The following is an 18831-nucleotide window of genomic DNA, read 5'->3' as shown; positions in this document are numbered from 1 at the left end:
ATAAAAGGGGGTGGGATGGAAGAGGACAAAATTTTTTCAGACACCAGCAATTGCCCCTGCGCTGCTGTAGTTGAGGTAGAGCTAGCCCCGCCAGTCACTGCCTCGGCAGTTCTTCCATTTAGCTAGGACTGCACTGTTTTATTACTGGAGGCAGCAAAACTGGCAGGTTTTATTACTGGATTATGACAGATTTTGGATTCAAGTCCTCGGCTGCACCAGGACATGCAGCTCATCTTAATTCACAGCTATTCAGTGCTTGGCAGGGAGAAACAATTTCCAATCCTAGATCAAGCATTCTGGACTCAGTAATTTCTCTAGCTAATATTGAATTCACATTTTATGGTCACCGTCATTCCAAGCAAATCCTGAGCAACGGCAGAGATATAAAGACACAAAGGCGGCACTCGGATCTTGCCAGTGTTGGCCCCCAAACTCCCCAAGTCTCCCATTTAATGGTAAACAAGTGTCAAAATTCCTACTTACCCAGTATGTGTTGATGCATATAAGCCCCCAAACATAGAAAATACTGAAATTTGAGGAATTCCACTTAGTCCCATTTACACAGTCTTCACTGTATTTCCAGAACCTGTATGGGAGCTACTAGATCTGGAAAAGTGGAAATCCTATTGCAGACGAATGCAGCAGCAGCAGCACAATTCCATGTAGCTGAATCCAGTTACATCCACTAACACCCCCACGCTCCCTGCATCTCTCGTACAAACGGAAACCATCCTATCAAATTTTTAAAAAGCATCAATTCCAACTCCAAGGAAATCCCAATACACTCCTAGTCTACAACAGTACGCAACCAACTATCAGGTACTTTGAGCTTGCTGGATCCTGTCTGGTTTTTTTTGTCCCAAATCCTCAGACTTTTCTGTCAAAACAGTACTCCTAAGTAGCTTGAAAAATCATGCCTCTGATACAACTGGGTGAAAAAGCAATGTAACAACCAACAGGCATCTAACATGGAACTTGACAGATGCATTTTTTAAAATCCCATATTGCTTATTAGTATTGAATACACAGAATCTATTGTAAATGCCTATTTTGATACATATTAGCATATAAATACTTAGAAACAAATCCAAATATAACTCTAGCCTAATTTTAGATTAGCTTTATTTCAGACAGCAGATTTACAGAAAGGGCAGAGGGAAATGTTAAGCACAAAATAGGATTCTGCCTTGAATGAAAGCAGAATGATTTTTACCTTTGCTCTAGTTTGCTGAGAAGTCATGCATTTCAAATGAGCTTCCTCTGCTTTGCTTTTAATTTATTTGGAGCATATGGAAAAAGCAATCACAGTGATAGAAATCGCAGAGAGAGGAAGCACCAATTCTGCTAAGGCTAATATAATCTTTGCATATAGAAGGAAGGGATACAGCACAGAAGTTCTTAGGACAAAAAAAATGACAGGATCTAGAAGAATCTATGCCTTCTGATGGCATTAGCCTGGTCACTACATCAATACTGCTTTGAGCTATGGTGATCACAATTCAGGAATAATGTAAACAAACAGAAAAAGGCAAAGAAGATGCTAGAGAATGATGAAAGGTTTGGGAAATTACTTATCAAAAGACTCAGAGACCTCAAGAAGTATTTTGATTATAACAGTAAAAGTGATGCTTCAAAGTAGAAGGCATTCCACCTAACAAACATCAGCCATCCAGTCCAACCTAGTCACATAGTAGGATTGGATAACTACCTCTAAGAGGTGCTTATTTCTCTATGACTAAACAGGGAGTCCAAATGACTATCTTAGCCTACCACCTAACTTTTGGATAATGACATTAGGTTAATGTTAGGCAAGATGAATCTTTGGATTTACTCTGTATACAGCTACAGAGAAAGGAATGTTGATAAATAAAAATCTGCAGTGTAACAGATAAAGGTATAGATGATCTAATATGCAGATGCCAAAGTAGACACTAATAATCAGAATAAACTCCAGGTCTTAAGAGTGAAGGAAACAATCCACTGGAATGACTCACCAAACATTATATTAAAATACCTCTTTTTTTAAAAAACCACAAGTGTACTTTTTTCTTCTAAAAAGCTATGCTGTGCACTTAAAAGGAATTCAGGTAGATGTGTATGATAATCCTTGTTACATGTCTGATCACTTCTTGCACTAGTCCACCTGTGTTTATTTATTAATATATTTTTGATCAATACTTTATTATGCATATCCCATGCACCAGCTCCACTTTTTCTGTACTGAAAAGAGAGCAAGAAGCACTCCTTCAAAGGTCCATACTATTAGCTGCCAAATTTTGCACTAGGCAGAAATTAATGTATGAGCATGAAAGATAAGCAGCATGTTTTTCAATACCATACCATTATTATTTTCCTATCTTAGCCTCACAATCTAGATCCCATATTGTTTTTCCTCTCTGGATCAACAGGTGGAAAGGATACTTGAGGTGTAAGATTATTTTTATGTTTTATTCTGTAATTTTTTTTTTCAGCTTATATAAATTACTTCATGTTGTCCTTCTGTCATCCAGTTTCTGTGGGAAGTTTGGCTCCCACCAACAGCTATCAAGTTGCTCAGTATCAGAGGGGCTGCCTTAGTAGTCACCAGTTCTCAATTACAGCAGACCTGAGCACATTAAACATTGGTAATTACTGAGCTAGAAAACAAAGGAAGAGTGAGAACTCAGACTTGGGCTCACTAATACACATGGCTAATTTCATGGGGTCTTTCAACAAAACTGCATTTAGACCCAAAATGACTGTAGCTTTTGCTACTCTTTCCCACTCAACACACAGTACTCCGTGTTTTCTCTCGATACCCGAGGATTTCCCGATTGCTGTTTTTCATCATACCACTCCAGAGACCTGTGCTTCCCTTTGTTACACACAAGGATGAGACAGAGCTCCCATGGGATTTTGTCAATGGTGGTCCTCAACCAGCTGGTAGGTTGTTGGTGATTGACATGGGACACTCCATGCGCACTTTTAACAACTCAGCATGCTGCCCACACAGAACTCTCAGCCCTTACAAATGTCAGGGGTAAACAATCAGGCCTGGTATTGAACCTACAATAGATCTGGCATTGCACAGGACTATGCCTCCAGGTCAGCCTTAACTTCTCTTTTCAATAAAAGCAGTAAATAAGGTGTACTAAGTACACCCCTCAATTCTTCGTTTGTTTGGATTTCCTTTGTTTTGAATTCATTAAAGCTCTGCAAGTTAAAAATGGCTCTGCTGCGAATAAACCAATATTGAAAGCAGCCGCAATAGAATCAATGGCCCCCAGTTTGTTTGTTTGTTTTGAAAACTTGCCTTTTCCCTTTATTGGCATCATCTGAAAGGAAAGGCCAGAGAAGAGGGAGTTAGAAGAAGAAACAAATCCCTGAGAAGGAAAGCAGGACTTAAAGGAGCAAGAAGAAAAAAATCCAAACAAAGGGCGTCAGAAGGGAGCCCTTCTTGTTTACATTTTTGTTTCTATTAAGAAAGATTTTTGTGTTGTATGAAGGCCATTTGGTTGTCAATCACAGGTACTGCAATCTCAATCTACCAATATTAGAAATAAAAATTAAATGCTGATAATAAATTTTTCTGAATATCCATAAATGCCACCAAAATTGAGGTTTGTTTTCACCTGTGGCATCCAAGCTTCAAAATTCTGGACTAAGCACTTATTTGAACGCAAGCAGCAAACAAGGAGATTCTGAGAATCTTGAAATTTCAGTCCTGCACAGATTTCCACATTGCCCTATCTATCACCTTTTCTTGTACTTCAGCTGAAGCAGATTGAACTACTCAGAATGAGGAACATTAAGCATGTGCGTAGCTCTTTCATAGATCAAGCCTTAATTAAAATACACCAGATACAAGTTAACTTTACTGCCTTCCTGTTTATTAATGAATCACTTCCAGTATGACACATTACTTCAAAAATACATAACATCCATCCAACACTGTTCTGATTAGTTCTAGTGTATAGGCAGAATACTGAAGCTGATCTTCCTCCTCTCTTCACAGAATAATCAACAGGACACAGAAGATTTTCTTGCAAGAAATTCACTTCAGTTTGGTGATTGGTTTTTTGGTTTTTTTTTTTTTAAAGTGGATTTTCTCTGAACAATGGTGCACGGTGGTGAGTATTTCTGCAAGACAGACCATTTTTAAGAACATTATAGACCACCACAAGCACTTACATTCTTTCCTATGCGGCTGTAGTTTGATATTTGATTCCAAATAGATAGTTGTTTGCTTGGCTGATGTCTAGGATGCATTCCCCGTGTTCGTTCTTATTACTTCTTCTCAATGTGATTCACACTGAGGAGCAGATCCAACTGGCAGCGTTGAAAGAAACAGCAGCCAGAACTACAGAACATGACTTCAGTAGCATAGTCTTCAGGGAACTGTGCTGAAAGCCATGCTTTGAAAGACAGCAGAACTGACCAAGACTCATACCAAAGATGTGTGTTTACCTCAGAGCCTGACTAGTCTGTATTACCAGGCTTCTGACCACTATCCCAATAGCAGCATATGATCAAGTTTGTGTGGTGTGTTCTTCTGATCACTTTCCTGTTGCCATCTAGCTGCACTCTCTGGAGACTCCTATCCAGCTACCCCACGCCAAAGAAAGACACAACCACCGTCAGGTATTACCTGATGCCTCTTCAGTTGTGCTAGCCACAGTGTGCTAGCACTGCTCTCCTTCCTGAACTGCTTCACACCCTTCTTGATGGACTGGGAATGCTTTACTATTAAAATATTAATTTTACTGCATAGCTTCTGGACAAATAAACAAACACATGCAAGAAAGAGCACAAAGTAGAGAAATACAAACAGTACTAGTGATCTGAGAAGACTGAATGACAAAATTTGAGTATCATGCTTCTGACCCAGTGGTTTATGCCGTACTGGTTGATGTGCAGATGCATGCAGGTAAATTCAGGTTTTGATCCTCTATTTTTCAGAGATGTCCAGGATTCAAGAAACTGAAAAATGAGAACTCCCAAGCAGATTGTGCTCTTTTTTGAGGACAAACATTAATTTGTTTATGCTTCCTGTGATCAGCTTGGCAAAGGTCAACTTTTTTATGGTACAGCTCCTTACTTGTATACTGATAAAGCATGCTGATGTTAATACCTAAAAAGAGCTTTTAACTGAAAAAATTAAGTATTCCTATTATGAGGAGAAAAGTAAATGTCCCCTGGCATCTGTTCATGGGAGGCTGCTATATTTTAACACATTACAGCAGAAATGCTGTTCGTATAATCATAACCTTTTTATTACTGAACTTAGCTACACATTTGACAACACTTTCACAAAAAATGAGATGACTTTTAGGTAATGTTAATTTAAATATGTTCAACTGTAAAAAACTGAACAAATTAATGAGAAAATAACTTCTTTGTTTCAACTTACTGCAACTCAGATTTGGTTGATCAAGATCCAGTGTGCAATTTTGACACAATTTCTGTCATTTTTGTGTCAAAAATGACACAAAAAGAATGCCATTTCTGGAGAGATGGTTTGGTCTTACAATGTTCAGTGGCTTCTTTCAACCCACAGTAGATGCTAACTGGCTTGTAGGTCACATGGAGGAAGAGCAAGATGAGAACTTGGCAAGAGTTGTCTGCCCGCTCCTCTTGTGCAGTTATTGTTGCTAAATAAATTGCAGTCTTGTTTCTTCCAATCAAGTGTGTCCAGCTCTTCATTTGTGGCATGTCACTGACAATGTAGGTAGTATGCAACAAATCAGAAGCTTTCTCATAAAATATCCATCAAAACACACAACTTCAAGGCATGTCAAGCACTAGACTGTAAATTCAAAAAGAACGCTTAGCAAAAGTGCATTTTTTGGAAGGTAAAACATGATAAAAATATTAAAAACTCCCCATAATCTCTTGCATCTAGATTGCTCTTAATCTCAAAGTCCTCAAAAAGTATTTCAGACTAATAAAGATAAAAGCAAAAGGGTTCCAGCTGCTGCATACAACTTCACTTGCTTTCCCAATTCACAGACAAGTATTTTGTTTGCTTCTTTTTGAATGAGGAAAAAAACTACTTGGAAACACAACTAACTTATGTTTTTCAACTTAAGAGTTGACTCTTCACTCTTCTGAAATTCTTTACATGAAACATTAAAGTGTTTACTCATTTGTTGCTTACTTTTTCCCCTTGAGATCAAAGAGTTATTACTTGAGTAAATGTGAAATTAAGTACCCACAATAAATGTAAGCTTCCAATGGAAAGCTGTAAAGCCAAAATTTCTGTCTCAGAAGTAACTATCCTCCACTTTTATGAATTTATTTTCCTGGCTGTGGGGAATCCTGGCATCCATCCTTGCTGTAAAGCTGTGTCTGCAAAGGGGCACGGCAACATCTTAGCATTCTGATGCTGAGACAGTGATCCTGGGGACTCTCAAGCACGTAGAAGGAAAAAAAACAAACCTAACAGCTAATACAGAGGATAACACGTGCTCTCTTCAGAGTTCGTCTGCAGGGGGAAAAAGATGCAACTATTCTCAGCACATCTCTTTTCAGTTTCATTTACAGTTTGTCCTGAATGAAATCTAAGGCCTTCAGGATTTCCTTCTCTTAATGTAATGCTCGATCTGCAACATTTTTAAGGTAACGAAATAACTGTATGTCATTACTTTTTATTATTTTTTAAAATGTGACATCTACAAAGTTACTTGTTTATTATCTCCCTCTTCCCTGTGACACCTGAAATTTTAGTACGTTGGATGCAAGGAGATGGAAAATCAAACCACTTAATTATGTTATACTGCAAAGCACCCTAAAACAACTGCACATAACAGTTCTAGACCTGATTTGTAGTTCATTATCTAGGTATTGCAGAAGCCCACACTGATGCAGTAACATCACTTGATATAAAAATATTCCTAGAAAAACATAACTCATGTAACACTACTATGAAACACGCTTTCACATAGCCTTTTAAGTTATGGCATTGCAAATCAAAAGCAAGAGGTGTTTCAGACAAGAAATAAAATGTTCTGTGGGAAAGTCATATATGAAGGAGAAAGTACTGAAATGCATGTTTAGGGTATACAGAATAAATCAATAAAACCCATGTTGCTTAAAATCTGTATAAGATCAGCTAACTTGATCTTTTAAAGTTGTTTCCAGTTTATGCCCACCATGTGTGGTGCTTCCCTGTGGTTTGTTATTTTACTTCAATGGCAGAGGGAGGAAACCAACAAAGCTCAGTAACCATACTGCATAGCACAATGTAACCATGGAAGCATTTGTCCACTTGTCAGAGCCTCTCCAGAATGATTCAGCCATTCATTTCATTGAATCAATATTGAAGCTTTTAAGATTTATTACTTGAGGGTGGAGGAAAACTAATAAAACAAATTCCTTGTTGCTTCCCATTAAATACATCTTGTCACAGTGGGCATATTAATATCTTGTAAACACTTTCCTGACATCGTGTGGGCTATGTTACTGTCTCTCCTTATGGAGGGATTACTTGTAATGTATTTGCATTAACATGCCTGATACTCATTGAAAGAACTTAAAGGTTTCTGACACATTCTGCTGTCCCGTATAGAAGCTGAATCGAATAGAAAGACAAAAGTTGTAAGAAAACAGGGGTGGAGGGAATCTGTTTTAAAATTCATGAAAATGCTCTCATCAAAGAGTTTCTATGTCTGCTCGATCACTCTCATTTATGTCATAAACTAGACATTTGTGATCATACTTTAAATGCTTTAAAAAGTTGAATGGGGTGATTTATTTTAGAAGTACTTTCACATTTGTTAACATATGCTATAGTTATCTAAAAGTGACAAAGATAAAGTCAAAACTGAAACCAGCATGTTTTGTATGAAAAATAACCTTTTCTTAAGCTCTACACGGATAAATATTCTAGATTACACATAGCTATAGTACAGGATAATTTTTTCTTTTTTTTAAAATCAACTTTATACTGCAAATTTGAAAAAGTATAGCAAGATGTTTACAGTTACAGTACCATTACTATTACTAGTATCAGGAGCACGAGTATTAATTCAACAGTTTAAATTACACTTGCATGCCATTATAGGTGAAAATTTAAGGCACCTTAAATACACAGTTCAAATATTTATCAATATAGCAGACTGTGAATGCCATACCTGCTCCTATATCAAAGCTTTTCAAGACTCTGAATCAGATCCTTTACCATGAGATAGTCTCCCTGCTCCTGCTCCCACTCACTTCTACTATTCCTTCTCCCTTTTACAAAAGCTGTTCAGCATACCCCACTATTCCAGCCGTGAGAAGCTTAAAACAAAGCATGAAAGTAATGTTAGGATATTCCAGACAAGCCCCTCACTTGCCTGTATGCCTCTCTTTATGTGGGAAGAACAGTAGAAGGGTGGAAGAAGAGGCTGTACAGTTGATGGGATTGCACGGGTGTATCAGGGCCTGTGTAAGGGCACTTTCCCACTCAGTGGAATGACATCAAAGGACTGTTTGCCAGTGAAAGCTTTTCTCAGTTGTAGCTGTAGGTAGCAATGTACCAATACAGAATACATCTGCAGCAAAAACTCATGTGCTGGAGGACTTGTAACCAAGGAAAGGTCTGTATCAACGCAGATGCAACCATACCTACATAGCTGTGCCACCAGTAAGGGCGAATTATCCATACCAAGGTGGCCAAAGAAAACTTCTGCCACAGCTGAAATACCAATGCTTAAAAAATACCATACAATATTCAGCTCCTTCCTGTAGGGGGAAAACTATCAAAATCCTTAAGCTTTTTTATTTCCAAAATTAAGCAGAAGAGTCTACTAGAGTGACAAAAAGCCAGTGTTCTACAATCAAGAAAAAAAAATTGAATAAGTGTGCATCTTGGTGCAATAATATAGTAAAAATTCAATCAGAAACAAAACACAAAATAGATCAATGTACAGGTTATGGAAAAGGGAACTAGAGAGCAGACATTTTAAATTACAGTGTATAAATTAGGTTAAAGAAGGTTAAAGACATAAGAGAAAACCACTGGGTTGGCAAGTTTAATAACCATATTTTAAATGTCTGTAACAATCAATTCCAAAGATACAAAAGGAAGTTTAGACTATAAATGCAGCAAACATAGCCAAAATAATGTAAAGGCTGATGTGAGATTTCACTTATAAGGAGGTAAAAGAAATGAATGGAATAAATATGTGATCTTATACAAATAGCGCAACTTGGTTTAATTCTGTAAGATTATAAATTTCAATGACAGTAATTGTGCTGGTATAACAGAACTGAATGGTTGGAGGACTTACTTTTTAATCACACTACCATATGGTAAAGACAGTGCCATGCTAGTAAGCAGTGCAATGCTGTAAAATAGATTAAAAACTAGCTGGTAGATCTCAAAAAGCATTCTCCAGTAAGAGATTATGAACAAAATATAAACAAATGAAAATACTTCTATTATGTAGCTTAACAAGGGTTACAAATAGATCTGCTGCTCCTCAAGATTCTCTCCCTGTAAATACAAAAATCACAACTGTATGTTTGTGATGTCAATATAAGCAGAAAGGAAATGACCATATTACAGTGATATGGCTCACCTGGTAAGCTGGTTACATTAAAACAAGTCATGTTAACACTGCTGAATACCTTCAAAGCTAAAATACAGGTTATACCTTACAAATGATCTGGATCATTTTCACCTGAAGAAACTCTAGCAGAGAAGCAGCTCACCGCAAGTGTCCAATGTGAGGCTGTGACTAGAAAAAAAACAGAGTTAGTGTGATCTTCAGATACATCAACAGTAGATTAGTGACAAGTAGTTGGGGTGGGGGAATCATTTACCTTTGTACATAGCACTAATGGGGTGGATACTTGAAACTGCATAAAGTTCTGGTGTCCACATTTTAAAAACAATGCTGAAACCCACAGACAATGCAAACGAATCAAATTCCCAAAAACTGAGAGATAAAGAAAGCAGAAAGTAAAAGTTAACAAGCTTTGAATGTTTAATTTGTTAAAAAAAAAAAAAAAGAATGAAGGAAAAACTTGACTACAGTGCAAAAATTCCTCAGAGAAAAAACAAGTAAGGGTTCTTTAATTTACTCAGGGAAACCATATCAAAAAGTAACAGCTATTCCTGGACTTAACTACAGGTTCATCCAGCTAAAATTGGAAGGAATCTATGACAATCACTAAAAAAAAAAAAGAACTTCAGTTAGCACACTACAGAAACTCTTATTCATGAATACAGGTATATGAATAGGAATTCAGAATCTTACAGCAAAATCCGTCTGTGAATAATTTGAAATAAATTTTCAAGAGTCTATACTCCATTTTTGCATACTGTCTCTACTGTAACTGAATGGTTTCACTGGTAGATTTTCTTATTCAGAAGATACCTGAGCTGAGCAAAAATGTAAATCAGAAGCAAATATGCAGTTCTTTACAGATTTTTGAAAACTAAATATCAAACAACCAATGCACCCTACTGGCTGTGTTATGGAAGGTACACAGCATACTTCTATTACGAATACCTATTAAATTTAAATAAAATTAATTAAAAAGTAATCAATTCATGTTGAGTAACCAAAGGGAAGCAGCAAATACATGAAATACAAAATTGGGAAATAACAGTCTCAATCCAAAGATAAATTTTCATTTATTCTCATTAAAACCATAACAGTACTAAATTAAACAATTAAATTTTGTGGTAATTTTTAAACTATTTTAGAGTGAAATTGTTGGAACCTTGCTAAATAAAAAGGGTTTCTGCTAGTTTTGAGGATCAAGGCCCAGAGTATAATACTTAAACATACACATGCAAATATTTCCACTGGAGAACAGACTACTCTGCAAGTGTCTGCAGATTTAGCAGTATTTGCTTCCTGCCTACTTCTATAGTTCTTAAATAGATCCTCTTACTCACCTTACATATCTTGCAGTCAGACACTGCTTAGTAACTTCACACTTTGTTTGGACTCCACTGGAGCTGCAGATCTAACTTGACATTACCATTTCCTACAATTTTAGTGCCATTCCCAAGTACCAAGCAGGGAAGCAGAGACAGACAAAGGCTGTATATCTATTTCTGTGTGAATCTTTTAATAAGTCATAGCTTATCACATCATTCAAGCAACTAAAACATACATTTAGATACTTGGCACTAGCTATCTAAATGTAAATCTAGCCCTGTGATCCCGAATCATAGAATGACTTAAAGACTTACAAAAACAGTGGTGGCACATGACATGTATGTAACTTCCACATAGAAAGAATATTTTTTTTAATTAAAAATTACTAACAAGTATATCAGTCCTCCAACATCTCCTTTACAGTTCCTTTCTATTAATTCCTTAAGATCTTTTTAATATTCCTGTGTGTATACTTAACTTCCTAGCTCTGATCAAGCCACACTAGATATAACATGACCAAGGGGAATGTGGTAGAGATCTCTGCAGTTGCTCTTGGAATGCCATGGAGTGATTAACACTGACCCTGTTGCTCATTGAGAATGCACTATTAGGATATGCAAAGTAACTTACATGGGGATGGAGAAAGCCTGTATTCCTATTAGCATTCATGGGAGCTATGCAGCTACAGTCTTGTTCATCAAGTTTGGAATATACCCTTTTGTTATTGATGGGAAAATGTCACTAGTTACAAATGGTTACACACAGGGGTGTAGCAGGGTCAAAGCAAACTCCAATACTTTCTTTCCCCCTCTAAGGCAGAGTGCTGCTTCAGCAGTTCTTTTCTGACCTGATGGTACACCTCTTTAGATAAAAGAAATAGTGAAATTCCCCGCCCTGACCTTTTCTGCAGCCTCACCACCCCAAGATTAAAGAAAACATCCAAAAGGATATGCCATTAGTGGTGTATGATGGGACAATCACCAGACACTGCTGCAGACATCGCTGCATATGAAGTCTGCCTTCAAACTCCTCTCCAGGTCCACCCACAGCTCTGACGGGTCTCATAAAACAGTCTTTCAACAGCATGAATAGGGTCTGAGTCATCAGTTTCCCAGCTACAGACAACTACAGTTGCTTCACTTCTATTACTGAAAGCTTCCTTTAAAAAACAAAACAAAAAGTGGTTGGTGCTGCAGATATTCTTTGCCAGATGTGGCATGACACCTCTTAATAGATGGAATTCTCATTCACTAAGTTATAATTACTTTTCGTCAACTTGAGATCCCATGAGAAAACTTAGGGTTTATGGGAAATTAATTCAATTTTGTTACCTTCAGTACGGCTCTTGCTGGAAATACAGTTGGTGGAAGCTTTGATCTACATGCATTGTGTCATCCCCAGAAACACGTAAAATCATTCTGGGACCCCTACAAGTACGTTCACCATTCGTCATGTAATCTGACAATCCAAGCTTGTCTTTATTGTATCTAAGGCCTTCAGTGCAGCTATGTTAATTAGCACAAGCTGTGCATCTGACCCATGATAAAAATAGAAGGCTTATTTCTGAGCAGGCTTTGATTGGGAATATGCTATGAAATACTCCGAAGAAAAGAAAAGATCCCTAGTTAGGCTCCTAAATGGTTCAGAAGTAGTCTCCTGACTTGTAAGAAACTTTGGTTTGAGGGAATTCTAATTACACTTAGCATCTACAGCAATATTTTAACAAATGCAGAATAAGAAAGCCTGAAAATTAGCTCCTACCAACAGTGCCCAACTTCCTGCTGGAAGGAAATCCTGTTTACACGATAGTACTGTTCCATGCTTCTCCGGAAAGGGCAGCAATCAGACCTGCCTAATCTGGCCATTTTATGCTTACTGCTGATTTCTGCCACCTGAAAATGTTTATATTCTTTCATGCAAACCTCTTACTTCCAACATAAAACTTATTTGCTCTTGCCAGAACATCTGTGCTGAAATGTACTGCTTTTCTTGTTGATGTTATTTGGATGGGGACTATGTAGACAGCCTTAGGAGTACTTTAATTTTACCTGATCCATCCTTCATCCACAACAGAGCACTATTTGAAGGTAGATCCTGAAATATATATATATTCAGTCTTTAAAATAAGCTGAGACACAAGAACACACTGCACCTTAATAGCTTATTTTACAATGCCTGGAAACATACCTTCAATCTTCTTCAGCTTCTGTGGGTGTGAAGTGTGACCCTCAATAGAGCTACACAGTTGTTAGCTCTTACGTTTATGCCTTCAGACTCAAGTCATTTAGTTTTCAAAACTAAATTCATAAGAGAATTCTGCCTTTGTTAATACCAAACACATTTCTAACCTCTTTGGTTGTTCAGGAAAGTCTGAAAACGTCATGTAATAAAGCTCAAAAACAAAAGGCAAAAAAACCCCCTGATTAAAAATTGTTTTTGTTTTTTTTTTTAAGATTAGATTTCATCTGTCGAGGAACCAGACTCGCAACCACGTTTGTCTCCAGCAACAATGGAATCATTTGTCACAACATATTCAGCCGAACTTTAGAGCTGTCAGCTTTTGTACGAAATACTGTACTTGCTCCTGCTGTAATCAAAAACTTCCTTCCAAGGCGGTGCCAGAAGAGACCCACGCTAGATTAAATTTACTAGTTAGACTAGGCAGCCTTCCTATTCTGGCTGTTGCCTCAGCAACTGCAACAGCTGCTGTCAGCTCCTTCCTAGTGAAAATTATTTGGGAGGGAAAGCTGGAGAATTATCTTACTGGCCCAAATACGCGACAGCTCCGCACCTGGGCACCCCTCCGGACGCAGGAGCAGTCAGAAGGACAGACGTCCCAAGAAGAAAACCTCACGGGCGGGACTCCCCATGCCCACCTGCTCTCCACACGCCTCGGGACTCTCCTCAGCCACACGGGGACGAGGCCGGCCACCGCCGCGGGGTGCGTGTGGGGGGAATTCCCTCACAGCCCCGCGCTCCTTCCCCTGCGTTTTACGCTCCCTCGCCCCGTCGCGATCGGACACGGGCTGCTGAGGGACGGGGAGAGACGCTTCACCGCCCGGCAACGCCGGGCCTCCAGCTCCGAGCGGCTCGGCGGCAGATCTCCCTCAGCCGAGGGGAAGGGGGGCGGGGAGCGGCGGGGAAAGCGATGCGGGTCACAGGCCTCCCCCCCACGTCGGGGAAGACGCCGCGCAGCACCCGAGGCGGGTCCGCGGCGAGGCCCCTCAGCGAGGCGAGGCCGGAGCCCCGGCGGCCCCGCTAACGGCGGTTTCCCGCCCGCCTCCCCTCAGCGGCGGCGGGAACAGGCGGCGCGCGGGCCCTTTAAGGGCGGGCCCGCGGCCGGCGCTGGGGGCGGGGCCGCCCTGCGGACGTGGCGGGGCCGCCGCCATTGCGGTCGCCATGAGGCGCGGCGGCAGGTAGGGGCCCGCCGTACCCGGGGAGGAGCGGGGCGGCGTGGGCCGGGGCGGGCGCTCCGCTCCCCTCGGCGGCGAGGCCTCGCCGAGAAGGGAGCGGAGCGTGGGCGGTGCGGGGGGGGTGGGGAGGATCCCCGGGCGGAGAGGGCTACGGCTTGCGGTCCGTTCCGCAGAGGGAGCCGCGCAGAATGGCCGGCAGAGGCGCCGGCCGCGGCCCGCAGCCGCCGTCCGTAGCCCAGCCGGCGGTCGGCGGTCACCTGTCCCCTTTCGCGAGCGCGGCGGGGGCGGAGAGCGAGGGGCCGGAGGAGGAGGAGGGCGGCGAGGTGTCGGAGCTGCGGCCGAGGGGCAGGGAGAAGGTGCGGAGGAGCGCGTCGAGGGACCGGCTGGATGATATCGTCCTGCTCACGAAGGACATCGGGGAAGGGGACACGCTGAACGCCATCGCGCTTCAGTATTGCTGCTCGGTAAGTCCCCCGGGCGCCTACCGCTTCTTCTTCTGCCGGAGGGCAAGGGGTGAGGGAGGGCCGGGGCTCTGCCTGCGGGCCGCTGCGGTCGCGGGGTGGGCCGGCTTCACGCGTGGGTTGGGCGCCCGTGTGGGTAACGCGTCCGTGCTGCTGGGAAAGGAGGAACAGTGCCGGCAAGAGGGTCAGGGTGACGGCGCGGAGCCTGCTGGAGTTGCAGTCCCGCAGGCTTTTTTTTTTTTTTTTTTTTTTCGTTTTAATGCGAGCGTAAGAAGCAAACGTGCGATTAGGCTGGTGGCACGGGCTCTTGCGGCACAAGTTACGCTCCTGCCCCGCCACGCGTGGGCACTTCGGCCAGCGCCGACTCCGCTGTCGGCGTTCGGTGATCGGGAGGGTATCGCGGAATCGCCTGCAGGGTTTGCCTGGAGCCCAGATTCCGTTAAGGGAAGGCAAAAAAAGAGCCCCTCGTTGTAGTTTTAAATTCTGCTAACTTGCCTAAACGTTTATCCGAGCGAGTGGGACCGCTGGGAGCTCTCTGCCCACAGGACCCAAGAGTTCCCTTCTGGTGCTCAGACCTCGAGCACTTCTCGCTAAAAGTTCTTAAATTAGTCTGGCGAACGTTCTTCCTACCCGGTACCTTTGGCTGGCCACGACTAATTAAGGCAGAGGCTTCTGTCTTGGTTGGCGTTAGCCTTTGCACGTATCCAGTTTTAACAGGGCATCAGCTGTGTGTGTTGGTGGACTGACTGCTAACTGTGCAGTTTTCAAGAGGTCAAATCTAGTCAAATTCAAAATCCATATTTACAGAAGTCTTGTTGTCATCTAATTCTTCATGCGGAAACAAAATCAGGGGCCTCCTGTCGTGAGCTTAGGTACCAAAGTCTTGACGTAACCGTTTCATAATAACGACAGGCCTTAGCCTCACGAACCGATTCTTGGCTTCAGAACCCACCACAATTAGGTATTTTGAGCAGGCTTACTAGATCAGGCCTCAGATAAGAAATAAAAGGTGACTGAGTTGCACTCTTTCTTGGAAATTCATGGAGAATGTGGAAGAGGGGTCCAGGGCTTTAGGCAGAATGCATAACTTGGGTTGTGGTGGAATCGGTAATCAGTGGGGTGAATGCTGCATTTGGCAGTCTTTCATGCTTATCTGATTTATTTGGGGTGGTACACGTAACAAGTAACCACTGTCACAGAAAGGGAAACACTTTCCGATGTTACAAGGTTAGCGCAGGCAGTAGGCACTGATCGCCCTAACCTACTTTTTCTGGCCACATCTGTGTTGTAAGTGGAGCAGTCACAGCAACAAGGGTCTCTTGACTACCTTGTTTTCTGTCTGTAACTTCTTCTGAGGTAGATGTCCTCCCAGTGAGGACAGGAAGGAGCCGAACTCGGGTACTGTGCATGTTAGAAGGGGCACAATTCTGTGTGCTTACCAGGTGTTGCAAAAAAAGTACTGATTTTTAAGTACTTCATTATGGTGAGGTTTGTGGCTGTGCCTTCCATGTTGAGGGAGTTACTGTCTGAGAATGAAGCCAGTAATTCTCCATGGGCACTTAAATCCTTGCAGACCATTTCACATTCGACTTAAAATCTGAACTTACTGAAAGCAAAATAAGATTCATTTTGAGCAAGAATAGGGAAAGGGGAGAGCTGGCTTGATGAGGGAAAGATGACCATTTTAAGCTACAGTTGGTTTTTGCCTTAGCCCCCAGAAGCAGAAAGAGTTTCCAAATCTCAGCTGTGGCTAGAGGAACTGGAGGCTTGTAATTTTTAATATTCCTTACTCAGAAGTTTTGAATTTAATTAGGAGCCCACAGTAATTGACTTTGTTTGAAAACACTGAGGTAAAGTCCCATTGATTTCAGAGGGATGGTTGCCACTGATAGATGAATATACATGAAGTGAATATATGTGTGCAGTGACTTTCAGTCTTCTTATCTGAAGTGAGGAGGTTTGTTACCTCATAATTACCTTCTTACTTTAACATTGTTCAGATTTGGTCTTTGACCTCTTCTCACTTCATACTGTTTGAATGGGTGTCTGGTTGGAAAAAAAAAAAAAAGAAAGGGCAAAACAAAGGCCTTGCCATTGTTTCATTAGGGAAGAATTGTGTTTCTCAAGGATGTAGTTAGTACTCATAAAGTGTTTCGATTCAATGGGGCTTTGATATTTAAACTGTTGTTTTTATTTTTAGGTTGCAGACATCAAGAGAGTTAACAATCTTATCAACGATCAAGATTTTTTTGCCCTGAGGTCTATCAAAATTCCAGTGAAAAAGTTCAGCCTGTTGACCGAAACACATGTCTCTCCAAAAGGAAGACCAGTCCTTCGGCCTGCTCACTGTTCCCCAGAAATGCAGGAAATGTCACCTGATAAATTCTCTGCTAATGAGACTGCTGGCAACTTCTTAAAAGAAGTAGATCGAGATATAGAAGAAATAGTGAAGTGTAATGATACAAAGAGAGAGAATCTTAATGAAGTTGTTTCTGCCTTAGCAGCCCAACAGATCTGTTTTGACACTGATGGTAAAACTAAAAAATGCAAGGATCCTTACTATGGAGCAGATTGGGGTATAGGATGGTGGACAGCTGTAGTGATTATGTTGATTATTGGCATAGTAACTCCAGTTTTCTATCTCCTGTATTATGAAGTTCTAGTGAAAGCAGATGTCAGTCACCATTCTACAATGGAATCTTCCCATTTGTTTGTCACAGCAGCATCACATCAGAAACACATAGAAAATGGAATAAATCCGGCAAATATTATGAATGTTGATAATCAAGGAGACCTTCAGCCTTAACAGTGGAAGACCCCAGGCAACTGTTATTCATGGACACATACCATACCATTAGATAAAGGGGAAACCACAGAATGCAGAACACATCTGGAACGCAGAGAAAATGCGTCCTGATGTGTGACTTGCCTTTATGGGCAGTGTTCCAGTACAAGGATATTTCTGTGGGTCATGTAATCTTTGACTATGCCTGAGACAGGCAATCTTAATGCAAGATTGGGATATAAATTAAGGTATAAAGTTGTCTGTGAAGCTTTGCACTTTTTTCTATTTTGATAGGCGTATGTTTTTTAATTAATGATGAGGTGAAAAAATGTAGTTTGAAATAACACACGAGGAGTCTCACTGTATGTTTTACAGCCCTAAAATGGGCATTTGGGGATATCTAACTTTTGAACATCTTAAAGTATTTATAGAATGCATAGTACACTTGACATTTTACTATCAGGTTTACAGTTGTCAGTTAAAACTGGGTTCTCATAATCTTGTAGAGTAAGATATATATATTTTTTTTTTAAATCCAATCATTCCATAATTAATTGCCACTTTGAAGTTCTTTTTAAAAAAAGTGACTTCTATAGATGCAGTAGCTGATACTTAAGCTGAAATCTTCAGATTTTGTGCCTGTGGTCAACCCACTCCTTAGTACTTTTCAGTGTAGGCAGTAGGATAATTTGTTTTTTATGTGTGTGACGCTGCCTCAACACAGTTCAGAGAGTCTTGCTGAAACTTTACATCCTTCTGTGGTATCCTACTGAAAACTGGACTGGACTGGCCTGCACTTCTCATCTGGTCAGCTGTGGATAAGACGAAAGAAGTGCAAATGTGTGGCACCTTGCTGTGACTGCTTCAGTAGTCCTTATTTTATGCCAATGGATTATTTTTTCTTCCTTTCCAGTTAATCTCAGTTCAGGACCAACTGATTCTTCAGACAGCAGTCATGTGGGTACTGAGTATGCTAAAGGTTGTGTGCCCAGGAACCTCAAACACTAACTTTTTCCTGAAAGCTCTGAGAAAACTTTGAATGAGATTTAATGGCTGCTAGCAAGAAACTTAAATTGCAGCAGAATAGACCAGTTGCAGCTTCAGGCTTGTTCTTCACATAGTAGTGTATTCATCAAGCACTCTGTTCTCATATGTTTCACTTGGGGTTTCATGAACAACCTTGTTTTTCCCGTTTTCTTCCCAACCTGAAAATGCTACAAGATTAAAAAAAATAATCCTGGAGCCTTCCTACAGAAGGAAGGAGGTACTTGTGTACTGAGAATATTTTTAAATAAAAACTGAGACGCTGCCTGTAA

General features: G+C 40.8%; 1 protein-coding gene and 1 long non-coding RNA gene across 2 annotated transcripts; one reads left to right on the top strand and one right to left on the bottom strand.

Annotated features, from left to right (window-relative positions):
• Window positions 1–3852: 3852 nt before the first annotated feature.
• On the bottom strand, window positions 3853–14154 carry LOC138683849 (uncharacterized). Its single transcript, XR_011323298.1, has 5 exons — window positions 13733–14154; window positions 9787–9902; window positions 9618–9701; window positions 5390–5695; window positions 3853–4119 (listed from the first exon to the last, which is right to left on the bottom strand). It is a non-coding gene; the product is annotated as an uncharacterized lncRNA (long non-coding RNA).
• On the top strand, window positions 14118–18831 carry LYSMD3 (LysM domain containing 3). Its single transcript, XM_069776796.1, is given in 4 exon segments — window positions 14118–14272; window positions 14443–14733; window positions 16931–17533; window positions 17535–18831. Coding segments are annotated over 3 exon segments (933 nt in total). The 5' UTR covers window positions 14118–14272; window positions 14443–14457; the 3' UTR covers window positions 17589–18831.

The sequence above is a fragment of the Haliaeetus albicilla genome, chromosome Z (assembly GCF_947461875.1).
Source record: "Haliaeetus albicilla chromosome Z, bHalAlb1.1, whole genome shotgun sequence".
Taxonomy (NCBI): domain Eukaryota; kingdom Metazoa; phylum Chordata; class Aves; order Accipitriformes; family Accipitridae; genus Haliaeetus; species Haliaeetus albicilla.
The sequence above is the reverse complement of the archived record's forward strand: the minus strand, read 5'-3'. Positions and strand labels throughout refer to the sequence as shown.